The 15155-nt window shown below is 45.0% G+C and overlaps 1 protein-coding gene across 4 annotated transcripts; it reads right to left on the bottom strand.

Moving 5' to 3' along the window:
• Nucleotides 1-5253: 5253 nt before the first annotated feature.
• TMEM74 (transmembrane protein 74) lies at nucleotides 5254-11902 on the bottom strand. Of its 4 annotated transcripts, none has more exons than XM_086880316.1 (2): nucleotides 11807-11902; nucleotides 5254-10607 (listed from the first exon to the last, which is right to left on the bottom strand). In XM_086880316.1, the coding sequence occupies exon 2, from the start codon at nucleotides 10462-10464 to the stop codon at nucleotides 9499-9501; it is 966 nt and encodes a 321-aa protein (XP_086736442.1). In that variant the 5' UTR covers nucleotides 10465-10607; nucleotides 11807-11902; the 3' UTR covers nucleotides 5254-9498. The 4 variants fall into 4 exon arrangements, with proteins under 4 accessions (XP_086736442.1, XP_086736447.1, XP_023776310.1 ...); XM_086880321.1 differs by having other exon boundaries at nucleotides 11803-11866; XM_023920542.2 differs by lacking the exon at nucleotides 11807-11902 and adding an exon at nucleotides 11225-11533.
• Nucleotides 11903-15155: the final 3253 nt, after the last annotated feature.

Here is a 15155-nt window from a genome sequence, read left to right as displayed (position 1 = left end):
CACCTGGACACTGCCCACTGCCACCAAGCAGTGGGGCTGGAGTGGTTCTGTTTGCACACGTGGCTGTGTGAGGCTGATGAAGAACTGCAGAGCTGGCAGCAAAGTGAAAAGCAGGAACAGCACAAGCAGAAATAATGTATGACCCTAAAACACCCCAGACCTGAACACAAATGGGAGTTATCTGGATAGAGGAAGATTGACAGCTCTTTGAATCCAAGCACTAAATAAAGATAAGCATTTGTGGTGCTCCTAGAAAGACTCAGTTTCCAGAAATCAATGCAAAGATTTGTTCAGCACAGTGTGCAGCGTTTGTCTCCCCTTCTCAGACAGATTAATTTTACCTAGAAACTTGCTGTCTGCATTGTATCTCCTCTCCATTTTTTCTGCAGATGATAAGGCATTGTCCTTATCATTGTCCTATCAAAACTGACTTAATAACAGCAATGAGAGAGATGGATTGTCACTTTAGGTTACTCAGGCAGTGGTTAAAGTTAATAAAGGTTCAGACTGCTTCTTTGTGCTATAAATGCTGTGCAACAGATTAGCCTGCTGGGGAGCACAATTGGAGGTGCTGGTTCCCCAGTCACTCCTCAGACACCAGGGTAGTGGCTAGAGCATTCATTTTCTTATGAAGCCATCTGACATTTGCTTCTTTTCATACTTCTCTATCCCTGCTGGAAAGCTGCAAGCGTAACCTCAGCACAGTTAATTTTCTTCTCTCACACATTAGGACAAGAAATATCATTAGCATGTGAATGATATATGAGGTGTAGGGTTCCTGAACCCCTCCCTTTTTGTTCAGGGGTTGAACATGAGCTGTTCCCGCTCTCCTTCCCTCCCACAGTCCATCATGGATCTAAAGCTTTGACCCTCACTCTCTGAATGCACTTCTCCTATGCGCAACTGCTTCCTAACAGGGCTTGCAGAATTAGACATAAGGCAGCAGCATATGAAAAATGATGCTTTTTTTGTAGACTGTGCAGAGCTGGAGGTCAAGCACACTATTAATAATTCTCTGACTTTTTAAAAGCTGTATTTCCTCCATTTGTTGGCAACATGATTTGAAAGGTCTGTACAAGCCACTTAAAACAGCAGCTGAACAGAGGCATTTCAGCATTGTCCAGTATTGATTTTTGCTTCTAACTCGTCTCTTTGCTAAGACTGGTTTCAATATCCTGTGAAGTTTAAGTGAAGACATTTCCCATCTCAATAGCCATGCATTGTAATTTGATCCCATAGACAAGCCCACAGCATTTTCCTTAGCAACATGGATTGGCTCAAAGAGCAAGGCCAACACAAAATCTCCAACTTGGACCAGTGCTGCCCACACAGAAGAAAGTCTGAGTGGAGAATGAATGGAGGTGGGCAGGAGTAGGGATCACAATTGTCAGCTCAGCTCAATAAAAAAAACAAACCACAATATAGGGCTACTGCAACAGAGTATTTCTGCCTCCAGGGAAGTCGTCCCAAGGAACAAAAAACTTAAGCAAATTCAAAGCACTAATTAATATGCTCCCACATAGCAGAAATTTAAAGGAAAAAGGAATTCAGGAAAATTTAGCAAATTCTTCACCAAAATCAAGAAAACAAAATACCGTATGTGAAATGTGAAAATGTGAAAGAAAAATAACAATTGTAAACATGGATTTGGCTAACCATAACAGTAGTCTAAAATTTTAGAAATTTCCCCACTGGGGAAATTAGAACATATAAATAATAATTTTCATTTCTTTTGTAAGGGTTAGCAAGTGAGATCCTCATAGAAGAGAAAGAAAGGTCATGAGGAAGTGCTCTATATTTATACTAGAAAGAAGAAAAAAAACAAAGAAAGAACAGGTTTTCTGCTTGGTGGGGAGTGAGACAGGACACAATTGAAAATGACATTGAGAAGGCTGAAGTGCTTCAACCTTTCTTTACCTCAATAAAAAAATCCAAAAGTATTCAGACTATCCATAGAGTTCAGAACTTAAGAACTTCGGCTGGTAGAGAGCAGAAGAGGCTGCATAGATACATAATGTATCTGCAAGTCATGTGAGCCTTATGAAATTCACCCCAGAGGGCTCAGAGAATTGAGCAGCAATTTCATGGCCGTGAGTAATCATCTTTGAGGACTGATGGAGGGTGAAAGTTCCAGAAGACTGGAAAAATGACCTCTCAAGAGCTCTTCCAGCCATGATTACCATTCCTGAAAGGAGGTAAAAACAAAGGTAAGGCTGTGATCTGTTGATTCCTTCTTTATGAAGACACAGCGGCAAACAGTGACTTAGTATTGCCCCTATAGGCAGAGCACAAAGTTTTGAGAACACAGGGTCAGTCTGGATCAAATCAAAGGTCCATCTGTCACAAAATAGGCTCAGATAGTAGCCTGCAGCAGTTACAGCTTTATCTAAAACCAAGGGAAGGGCAAGCATACACCAGCACATTCTCTCAGCTCTTAGCATTCAGAAGCTTAGGGACTTACAGAGCTAGACTTGGCATCCTTCTGTTAATAGCCCTCCGTGACCTTTAATAGCCCTCAACAATTACTAATGAAGAGATCTTTAAAGTGCTGTCCTTATTGCATGAAATCAGAATACACAGAAACTGAAACAGTCACACACTTTCTACTGCTCTGCCTTTCAGTGACTGTACTTTTGTTCCCAGCCTGGATATATTGTTATCACATATACATTCATCTCATGAACAGCTAATCCTTGAGAAAAGCAATACCAAAATGTCAGGATAGCTACTTGATATTATTTACATTCAAGCACAGTTACTCTGGCTAGTTTGTCAGAAGCTGCTTCATGTTAAGAGTTCAACCAAATTTATTTTAAGCTATAAAGAGACGAGACAATCCCATGTAGATGGATACACTGCAGTTAGAGAATAGTGATTAAAGAACTTTATTTACATTTCTAGCTGATCAACATCTTTTAGATCCTTCTAATGGAAAGAATTGATTTTTTTCCTCTGCAAAAGGGACTTAATCAATTTTGCTTCTGGAAATGTTTTATTCAACAATAGCTAAATTTCCCTGCATACACAGCTGTCAAAACAGAAACAATTATTGGAAAAGAAAAGCTTTTTTTGCTGATATAAATATATGTTTTATTCTTTCAACAGAAGCCTATTGATTTTTTTATGCCTTAAAAAAAACCAAATGTGCAAAAGCGTATGCAAATACCTCCAAATATTAGCAAATTTAGTTTGGGTTGACTTTTCAAGATTTTAAAAAAGATTATTTTGTACTTTAAATTAAATGTAAATGTCATCCGTCAGAAAAAAAAAATGCAGTCCTTTTCAGATTAATTTATTCTAGTGGTTCTGTACTAATTTAGCTTTTTCTGCAGTGCTGGACCGGGACTTAAGTCTTGGTTCTCCAGCTCTCCAGGAGGTATCTGTGCACAGAAGACTTTTTGAGAACATTATGCTTTGTGCTACTCAGCATCTCATTTTTCGACGCAGATGGAAGAACTTTCAGTGATCTCTGGGTTACACACTGGGTGCAGGGGAACAAAAACCACACTTGTTAGGTTGTAATGCCCTTGTTCAAAACAATGGCCAAATGCCCATGAGGTGCAGCTCAGTTAATGGCAATTAACTTTCAGTAATTAAATTTCAGTATCTTTTACCATATGTAACAGTGGGCCAATCTATACATAAAAAAGCATAGAACTCTTTACAAGTTTTTAATACAGCAAGTCTGAAGAAATATTTTAACAATGAATTTTTATTGAAAATCTAATTAAAATATGCATTATTCATCTCAGTTTCTACCATGGGCACTGCATTTACATTTACACAAACAAATATTAAGTTGGTTCATTTCAAATAAGAGGTTCTTGTCTTGTTTGGTTTCATGCAGATTTATAATATCCAGGATTTAATTTAAACTGAAAAGAAAGTCAGAGAAATCTCACCTTCTTGCAGTCTATAGGACTCTTGACCTTGCCAGGACTCATAAACACAGGGAAACAAAGCCCCTGTGAACACAGTACGTGACATTGAATCCTTCAAAATTTAAAATGGTAAGATTAAGAAGAAATCTGTAAATTGAGTAAAAATGAATTTGTGTGTGTTTGCTTTCAGTTAGAAAGACTCCCAGTTCTTTAAGCTGATGGATGTCATATCTATAAATACATCTACTCTCTTAACCTCTTCCTAACCATGAGTTGCACACCATAGTCTGCATGTGACATCAGTGCAGTCACTGCAGCCAATTCGTCCACTTGTGGGACACCTTTATCACTCCTGTAGCAGTAACAGCCTGAATTGTGAATTGGGCCCCTGTTGTACTCTGTTCTCTGGTAATAGGTAATATGAGTAGACAGTCCCTGCTCCAGCCTGGATCCACACCCACCACAGCGCTCCCACCCACATGGTGATTCACACAAAAGTGGCAGGGAAAGGTCTGATTCTGTCATACTGGAATAAAAAGTGACCTTACAGGGAATAACCTGTGTGGCATACCTTCAAATTGTGTTTGGGAGGGAGTACAGGTTGTCAAAAGTGTTTACAGTGCTTAACTGACACACACCGGAGATCTGAGAGAAACAAAACCAAACCAAACCAAAACAAGCCAGTTGAGAACTGTGTTTCCCTGGAGGTTCTGCTTAGCTGCTGGTGCCAGTCACTGCTGGCACTGCACCAGCACCCTCCCACTGCTGCCCACTCTGACACAGCTCTTCAGGGGGGAGAGGTGAAGCTGACACTGCAGTGGCCATGCCTAGCCCATAGACCTCCAGGAACATAGCTCCTGCATCTCCCTGCATCGCCCATCACCTCCTGTGCTTTCTGGGAGCCGCGTGCCCACCCACCATGGCCATGGCTGCTGCTGGGCCCAGCGCTCCTGCCCTGGCCACGGCCAAGCCGGGCTGAGGGGAGGATGTGATACTGAAGTGGTCATGCATGAGGTGATGGTGAGCAGGGGCTCAACACCCACCATCTGACGCAGCACCTCCTCAGCTGCCTGCTCACACAGCCATGGCTGCTCCCACACACTTTTTCTCTTTTTTGCTCTGGTTGCATGGAGTTGAAACTGTATTGCTTGACACTTCTGTCTGGGAAGGGCCAGCAGCAGGGACACGATGGAGAGGGGAGCTGGGGGTAAGCTTGGTGTGCCGGCACAGCTCAATCCAGCACCGCCTCTGCCAGGTGGCCCTGCTGCCTACATGGGCTCCCTGCAGCTGAACACTGCGGACTGCACCCATGGCACGGAGAGAAGAGCCAGCCACTGGAATCAGCAAAGAGCAAAGAGGACAATGGCAGTGCTCAGCTTCATAGACTTTTATTTTCGACTCCGTACAGAACGCGGCTGCGATTGTAATAAGGCATCAAACGCACTATTGAACAGCTCATGATGTACTGTGATGTTTCACCCCGTTGTGGGTCAGAGTTTTACAAGATTAAACCAGTTGCTTTCTTAGTCAGTAAACTCTAGAGTCACTGCAGACAGATTTTTAAAAGAATTACAAAGATTAAAAAATTGTAAACACGTAAAAACCCAGCACCAACCCAGCGTAGCTCCCTAGGAGAGTCTTGGGCATTTGTGCCACGGGGCTGGCTTCAGGCTGGCAGGAGCAGGCGAGGCTGGAGGGACACGCTGGGCACCCACAGCGTGGGGGCTGGGACCGTGCAGTGACAGCCTCCGCTCTGATGAGATCCCCAGCAGGTGCCATGCAGCTCCCAGTGTCCAGCCTCAGCCACAGCGTCTGACTGAGAAAAAGGAACTGAGAACATGGGTCAGCAGGGAGCTGTTGGAGCAGCAGGGAGCTGGACACTGGCAGCTGTCGCCTCGCTGCAGGGAAGCCTCCCTTCCCACAGTTCAGGGAAGCATGGACACCTGCAGTGGGAAGGGAGAGACCAGGGCTGGGCCCAGCTGGCTGACGTGTCATGAGGTAGAAACTGGGGAAGTGTCATATTTGGCAACTGGGACTGGTCAGAAATAGACTGACTAAGGGCAAAAATCCTGTTCTGTTTCCAGGGTTCTCAGAAATCCACACTCAGAATTGAGATATATTTAGAGGGCACCTAAATCCCACTCGGTATATGCCAAAATTTAGTTCCCACAAAAAAGGAGAAAGCTCTCCGATGAATCAAGTGACAACTTTAGCCCAGGCAATGAAAAAAACACCACCAACTCTTCTCCCATTTGTACCTTTAAAGCATTTAAATTTCGAGCAGGGGAAATCAAATTGCAAAGGGGCATGAGAAAGCAATAAACATCTCTTGGCCTCGCTCCCTTTGGTACCATCTTACGTGAGGTGAATGGTGTGAAGGCCTGTCCACTGGCCAGTGGGCTCATACATTCATTTCCACCATCAGCCACCAGACAGCAAGTGCTTTGGTTTCTGTCTTTGGTTTCACAGCACGAGAACCTGAGAGTCCAGAGGTTTTATATTGTGCCACCAACTCACATCATGCTGCAATTTCTAAAGGTGATCAGAGAAATGTTCTGAGCATTTTTATCTCCTAAATTCCTGTGCTCTGAAGGCCTTCCTTCACCTCTTTCACACCACACACACCAAAATAAAGAAACTCTGTTAGTCCTGTTGTTTAAGTTTTATTACTCCTCACACTTCTGCAGTGTACATTTAGTTTATTAGGTTGACTAATGTTTCCTTAAAATGCTTAGGGGAAATTTGAGGGTTCATTAAAATATTGCAGGTTCATGATCTGTGACAGGCATTTTACAAAGTGTCAGAAAACTTCTCACTTGACAATAACATACTGACAGTCAGGGAAACGTTCCTTTTTCTAGTGCTAATAATCAGCATTAAGGCATGTCATGGTTCCTACAAGAAATCTGTGATCCATACAGCTTAAGCTGTCATCTTTCTGCAGTAATGGAATGTACTCCAATTTCATGCATATGTATAATTAAAAAATAAAAATAATAGCTCTCAAAACCACCAGCCTCAGAGCTTCTGTCATGTAGGTGAGAACACAGGGCTCAGGCAGGTGAAAGGGTTTTTCCATCCCCTGAGTTATCTGTGCCCCCCACACACCATCTTGCTGACCCAAGCTCAGAAACATTTGCCCTCTTGCTCGGCATGGCTTTCCCTGAACCTGTGGAGGCCATAGCCAGCCCCTTCCCATCCTCAAGGCAGGATGAGAGGAAGGGCTGCTCCCACCTCCCCCACATCAAGCAAAGCTCTGCAGGCAGTGTCCCCATACTCCAGCAGCTGGCCAAGGCCAGCAAAAGAGGGACCTTCCTGCTCTGCATCCAGATTCTCAGGCTACCTCCTTCCTCACTTGTACTGATTACAACAGGCCGAGGTAGCTTCCAGATCTAAGAAGACATTTCATGTATTTATCCTAGAGATTCAGTCAGGAATCCCTGATGACACAGCCAGAAGGATGTATGCTCTTCAAAGACAACTGTGGAGATGCTGGTCACTGCTGAGTTACTGCCTGTGAACATGCTGTGTATCATAACTTAAACTGGGAGAATCATTTACTGGGCAGCAGCACCCTCTAATAAGGCAGCTCACTTAATTATGCAGAACACTGACCTAAAGCTGTGGTTGGAGCAGAGAACACGTGAAGCAGCATCTGTTCTGCGAGGCCAGTGTTAAAGCCCGGGTACCACACTATGGAATTTACTGACTGAAGGTGTGAATCTGGAGCTGGGCAGCTCCTTGGGCCCTTGGTCACAGGCACCTGTGCCAGCACCTGCAGCCAGCAACCACAAGAGACTGAACCAGTAGACTCAGACTTGGGTGCTGCACTCGTCTCCTGACAAAAATAGCCAGAGAATGGGAATGAAGAACCAAGTGACAAAATATCATTCAGTCTCTCTGTGAGGAACACACGTTTCCACCATCCACTTGTTCTTCTGAACTTTGTACTGCCAATTATTATTGGTTAAAAGGAGTATAAACAAAATGTCCTCACCCCTTCCCAAGAGAACTCTTCTCTTGTGTGTCACAGTGGCAAAAAAAGTTTATTTTTAAATTTTAAATTTTAAAAATAATGCATATTCCTGATATTTTACTTAACTCACAACTGAGAAGGCTGTCACAGTGAAGCACATTTCCAAGACTGCAGAGACTGTGCAGACAGAGCACTTCACCCATGTTTGGCTTTGCCAGAGACACATACGTATATAACATACATATACATATTAACAAGACATTTTATATATATATGTATTAATGTATGTATTAACCATTGCTCAGTAAGAACTGACAGTGGTGCACTGAACAATTTTTGTCAGTTTTCCCAGCACTGCAAGAACACATCAATGTTCCCCAGAAATTGGCTGGTAATAAACCAAATAGCATCAGTGGTACAGGTTTTTGGCTACAGTGCCACAGAACTGAGATTAATAGCAACATGTACCCTTGATCATTCCCTATGTTAAGTGAGTCTCTTGTCAGCCAGTAAACTGCCTGGTACTTAACCTCTGTATTTCCTGATGATTTATTCTTTACAAATAAATTGGGTTTTATTGAACGAGTTTAGAGAGCTCCTTCCTGACCTTTCCTTGCTGGTTATGAGAAGGTTGACAGACTACTGAAATAAAACTGAAGTTTCAGAAAGGACTAATAAGATGCAGACAGCCCCAGTATAAGCAAAGCCCTGCAGCTGAGCTTGAATTTCTTCTGGCGTGTGTACTGAAGGAGAAGTGTCCAGTCTCAGCATCCCCATGCTTTTTCAGTCTTTAGGTCTTTTGAGACTCCAAACAAGAGGTCTGTTAATTCTTGTTACGGCAGTTTTCATACAAAGACATCTGTCCACCAGGAACTAAACTTCTTTTATATGGGTCACTATAGCTATCAGAAGTTAATGACAATCAATCATTGCTAATCTGAACTGAAATGGAGCCACTGACCTCAAGCTGAAAGAGTCTTTTGTCTCCTACCAGTACCATGAGCCATATGGTTTCCTGCCCTTTGCCTCTTATTTTTTATTTTAAATAATTATCACTAATTGTACAATTGTTTGAAAATATGGGAGGTTTGTGGCCAGTCATGACCAAGTGGTGTTCTTTCTTCCCATAGCTGTCACTTAATTGAAGAGAAGGGATCTGCTTAAAATTAAAGAATAAAAAAGTATCTCTTAATGAAATATTAGCCCTACTGTTTGATTATTGGTCCTGCTTCTTAACATTCTGTCAAGTAGACTGTTAATAATTCTGCAGGCTTCAAAAATAAGCAGCTTCCAAAGTGTCAAGGTCATTCTTGTTCTATATGGGAGTAATAAGAAAATTATATAGGCAAGACACCAGTGGAATGTTTTATATTAGGATAAACGAGTATCTGAGGAACCTACTTATCACAAATCTCTTTTTATTCAGTGGTTTTCATTATTTTATATCATTTGCATTTCATCTGGCACAGTTCCCCTTTACAACAAGTACTCATATATTGAAAACATTTGATTATAGAGCTTAAGATAACACCATTCTTGTCAGACAAATAAACTGCATCACCAGCTATCTTTAGCTGCATCTGCTTTCTTTAATGAAACATATTTTCCTGTAGAAATGCTGCCTTAAAATTCACGACCACACTAATTATCTATGGCAAGTACATCTTCCTCAACTAACGACAGCTCGAGCATATTATCATTTGCACCAGACTTCATTCTAAAATTGAAAGATCCATACAGCTTTGCAGACTCCTTGGAGGATGCAAACCTGCTCCTCCGGTACAGCTCCCCTTTCCACATGGACATCATCAGCAGGCTGGAGAGCACCACGCCCCCCAGGGTTAAGAGACACAGCCCAGCGATAACACAGCGGTCCAAGTGAGCACCGATCCTTGCGCTCTCGTTCTCCAGCCTCTCCATCTCCCGGGCAGCCACCGTGTTGGGATCCACAGTCACATCTCTGGGTACCACGTAGGAAATTATCACCAGCAAAATGCCACTAACCAGGAACAAAATGGCACTAATGAATCCATAGTCAACGGATTTCCCAGCTGCTGCCTCTGAGGCAGCATCGTCCTCCTCGGAGACCAAGGAAGGAGAATCGTGCACCCATTCAGGCGGCAGCTCCCTGCAGGAATGCTGCTGCAGAGGGGCATCCTGGCCACCTGTAGGAGTGGGGGCACTTCTTGCATGCTCCAGATTTACATTTTCATCCACACAGGTGAACGACGTCTCAAGTTCCTGGGCACAGCAGCAGGCTTTCTTCTTCCCTCCATCCTCTTCCCTGGGCAAGCGCTCGGCTGGGTGGCAGGGCTGGGAGGTGCTGGAGGGTGCAGGGTGCTCCTGGGGCGAGGTGCCCAGGGAGGGGGGCTGGGGTGCCAGGGGGGGCTCAGCCACAGGGCCCCTCTGCAAGGGCTTGCAGTGCCGTTCACAGTGCAGGGCTGCCACGGCAGCGGCTGCTCTGGGGTCCAGCTCACCCCCCTCACACTGCTGCTGCTCGGAAGGATGGGAGGGCAGGCTCCAGCCAGTAGCGGTGCCCAGGGGCACCTGTCTGCTCTCCTCGGCCAGGTAGAGAAGCTCCATGCAAGCCATCGACCTCGTCCCCATGAGCCTCACCTCCTGGGCTACGGCATCCTCCAACAAATGCTGCTCCTGACCTGCAGAAGCGGCTTCACAGTACTGGCGCTGCTGTATCCCAGAAATCTTCTACTTTTTCACCAACGCTTTGTTAGGGACATGGCTTGTGTCAGCTGTTAAATGATTAAACAAATCCTCTCTGACATTCATTTCTTTTCAGTCTGCAAATGAAATAGCAAAGGGGGGAAAAAACAACAACAACAAAACCGAACCCGACAACCTCACAATGATACATTAATAAACCAAAGGGAAGATAACGCAAATGTAATACATCAACCCTCCTCTCAACTGTTTGAGGGGAGACGGCAAACACGATTGCTTTAACCACACATTTAAAACTGCAATCTTCTTGCAGATCCAAAATCTATTAGGGAATCTAATCAACCTTTGACACCACCATCCAATTAAGGCAGTAAGTATACACGGAGCACAAGGATAACCAGAAAAACTGTGTAAAATGTCAGAGAAAAGATATGTCTGTTCTTTTAGAAGCATATAACTCCCATCCCCCCCTTCCAAATAAAGAATTTTACACTCAGATTCACAGACTAATTAGAAAGAAACACGCAAATCCCATGCAGCTCAGTAATCCAGGATCTGTATTCTCCGGTGGAAATCTGATAATCCTATGGGAAAAGCAGCGCTTTCCTATGTAAGATCTACCATCCATCTAAGAGCTTTTGGAATGAAATTATGCCTCAAAGACTGATGACTCAAAGACGGATATTACCTCTCATCTGCAATTATTTCGTTATTACCCCTTTCGCCCGGGCCCCTTCCCCCTCGAGGCCGCCCGGTGTCACGGGGCGAAGCCCGCAGCCCGACAAATGTGTTGCATGCGTAGGAAACACATGTGCGTCTATAGCACATACGTGATCGCTCCCAGCCGCTGCTCACTCACGCTCTTCCCGGGACCTCAGCGAGAAGCGGCCGCGCCGGGAAAAGCGATTCCCGCCGGCGCCGGGAGCGGCTGGAGGCACCGCCGGGAGCGACCCGAGCGATGCCGAGGAGAGCGGCGCGCAGACACGCACAGGCACACACGCATCCCCGGCAGGCAGGAGCACACCGCCTCCTCCCGCTCCTCCCGCTGCTCCTCCCCTGCCCGCGGGGCTCTCACCTGCCCGCCACGGCGCCGGCCCCGCCCGCACACCCGGACACACGGACACCCGCACACCCGGACACACGGACACCCGGACACCCGGACACACGGACACGCGGACACGCGGACACGCGGACACACGGACACACGGACACCCGGACACACGGACACCCGGACACACGGACACACGGACACACGGACACGCTCACCTACCGCCCGCCCGCCTCCGCCACCGGCCGCGCCCCCGGCCGCGCTGCTCCCAGCCGCTCCGGACAGCCCGGCCCGGCCCGGCCCGGCCCAGCCCAGCCCGGGCGGGCAGTGCCGGGGCGGGCGGGCCCCGCTCGGCATGCCGGGAGCTGTAGTCCGCGGGCGGCTGCGCTGCTGCGGCAGCGCCCGGAGCCGCGCCCGCCCCGCCGGCCCCGGGGAGCGCTGCCGGGGCTCCGGACGGCCCCGCCGGGCCCCGCGTCCTGACACGGCTCCGGAGAGGAGCTGCCCGGCAGCCTTAGGCGTGGGTCTAGCTCAGTCATCTCCCGGAGTTGTTTTCCGTAGTCATGGGAGCTCACGATTTACTCCGGGGAAAGATAAAATCAGATTCTCAAATAATCCCAGAACTGCTGGAGATGAGACGTCAAGAGACGTACTCTCTGTGCAAGACTTACTGAAAAATCTCAGGAGCTCACCCATGTTGGCAGATTGTCCACACACTTCCTCTGGCCGGCATAAATGACTATTAAAAAAAAGACTGTTGCCAAAAAATACATAATAAATGAATGACCATTTCATTTTCAGTATGAACCTTCACTGAGTTCTCTTGCCAGTGCTTTTCCTTTGCCAGTGTTAGTGATAAACTAGAATATGCAAATAAAGTATGGAGTAGTCTGAACTAAAGGTTTATCAGAGCTGAATACTGTGCTGCAGTGGAAAGACCAGGCTCTGGGGAGATAGAAAGCAAGCATGGTCAGAGGGACCTTGGTCATGGAGCTGAAATTAGGATGCACGCAGGAATTAGTAGTGAGCAGCACCTGCCTGCGTGGCTGCTGGGCAGGAAACAGAGGCTCAAGATGGAAAATGAGCTGGGAAGGAACCAGAAGAGACAAGCACAGACTGTCTGAAGTTGTCCTAACATCAGAGAACAAGGTGCTTCTCTGTAAGAACTCTATGCCAGTTCTGAAGCAATGAATTAGGAAATCAAATCAGTTTTGAAGATATATCCCATTGCTAAGACCCAAAACACCCAGCACAGAAGATTCAAATCTTTGTGGGAAGAACTCCCATGAATGTCATACCAGGACATGGCAACAGTAGTGCACTCACAGTGCCCATCACACACAGATTGCTCAGTGCTCTGGGCTGCCTTGGTTATCATTTCAAAGCAGCTCCAGGTAGTGTTCCCATTAGCAAAGTGCAGTTTCAATGCATTGGATAGTGTACTATTCATTCCTTGAAGAAAAATTGTAAGGAGAAAATTATGGACTTGGGGAAAATGGTGTAGGCTGACCTTGGAGCTTTTTAATAATAGTGCTGTCTTTGAGATAAATATAAAGGAGCAAATAAAACCTGATCAAAGAAACAAAAAAGCCTATCTGCAAATTGTTCAAACAGTTTCGCGTAAAAGACAGAAACGAACTCTCTTTAAGTCTATTTTACATTTCCATTTGGGAATTAGCAGGATAGGAACATACAGAGGTTGTGCAAGATGCACCTGCTGCATCTGATAGATTAATCTTGATTAAATGACTGACAGGAAAAAATATGGTGCTCAACCCTGGCAATGCAGCCTGGAAGAATGCAAACACCTTTCCTGGGCCATGGCACAGCGTACCCTGTCCTTGGGTGGGCATTATCCTTCTGACAGCTGATACAAATGCAGGAAATTGTGTGCATACAACAAATGCCCGTGTTGTCATTCCTTCAAAACCCAGGAGCTACAGCATGTGCTCTTGAGCACTTACTAGAGCCTTAGTTACTTGTTATTTAACCACACAAACATCTTGCTGCTCTGCCACCCACTCTCCTCCCCCTTTTGTGCCAGCATGTGTTGGGCAAGTATATTAATTTGTTGCTGATAATTGCAGTCCCACAAACTATGGAGCAAGCAGAGGGAACAACTCTGTCAAGCCAAGCGTTGTCTATTCTTATGTGCCTTCCCATGTGGTGCTGTGTCGCCTTTGCCTAACACAGATCACTCACTCTTAGAGCAAAATCACCTTCTAGTCATAATTCATATTACTGACATTTCATTTCCTTAACTTTGGATGCAACGAGTTAACAGCATTTTCTTGTAAGGAATGTGATTGTTGCCAATGCTCTGAGGTGTGGAGGTGGTGGAATGAATGCATAGCAACGCATACTCTGCAAACACAAGTACAGCTGGTGAAAAGATTAATCAAGTAAGGGCGGGAGTAAGAATGTTTGTCACAGGAAAAAAAAGTGGCTATGTAGAGCTAAAAGCCAGAGTGATGGACACAGAGTAGGACAGTAATAAAAGACTGGAGTAGACTGTCAGTAGACTTCTCTCTGCTGCAGCCTACGACATCATGCAGCCCTTTCAGACACTGAGCAGGGCTATGGTAGCAACACAGTGATAATATGGAATCTGACAGTAGGCTGATAAAGGTGTCTCATTTGAGATACGTGCAATTAAATTTAAACCATGCTCTGGAACATCTTGTAAGCTCTCTTAAAGTTGGTCCAACTATAAATCAGTATGTGATCTAGATGTATATTTTTTTTTTCTGTTTTCAGTAACCTATGGTCACCATAAAAGTGGAAGGAGCTAAAAGTTGTTTCACACTTTCTGTTTGAAGCTTCACTGAGGGCCTGACCCTACCTAAAGGTTCAGAGGAACCAGGAAAAACTGGAAGAAGTTTTCCGAATGATGCATCCCATCATGGTCTGGTAGGGGATGGGTTTTGAGATATTCTATTTGCCATCAATAATACAGGGAATTTTCCAGTGTTATATGGGATCCTCACTGAAGCATTCCCCTAAACATTTTTATTATTTTTTTTTTTCTCTCTCTGCCTTATAACATGTATACAGAGCTCTTCAGTGATCTTGTTTTCACAGAATCTTGGTTGAGAGTTCTCCTTTCACAGAATCTTCATAATTCTTGCCTCGCAGTCACAGGACTTCAGGTTTCCAGTGGCTCTTGTGCAAGTGTTGCAAGACTGCAGAGCTTCTAAAATAAAGGTACACTCCAGCCAGTGTGGCTCAGAGAATAATACATTCAGAGAAGTCTAGAGAGAATATTGCATAAACTTCCCATTTCCACTTGAATAGATCATGCTGTTGAGTAAAGTAAATTGGCTCGGGAGCCAATAACATGGGACTGCAGAAAAAATTAAAACCTATCAGAGAAATACATGGACCTGTGTACTGGTCTGTGAAAAATAACAAAGGTAATAGAGGGGAATGAAGAGGCAAAGCTAAGCTTGTATAAAAAGTGCAAAAGAAAAAAGTGATACAATAATTTTTTGGCTTAGAGAATATAAGTATTCTGAGACTAGCAAGCAAATAGTTGAACAACTCGCTATAAAAATAAAAATCCAGCTTTTCTGTG

Source organism: Cyanistes caeruleus, chromosome 1 (genome assembly GCF_971803275.1).
Source record: "Cyanistes caeruleus chromosome 1, bCyaCae1.hap1.1, whole genome shotgun sequence".
Classification (NCBI taxonomy): domain Eukaryota; kingdom Metazoa; phylum Chordata; class Aves; order Passeriformes; family Paridae; genus Cyanistes; species Cyanistes caeruleus.
This window is presented reverse-complemented; position numbering and strand designations above follow the sequence as displayed.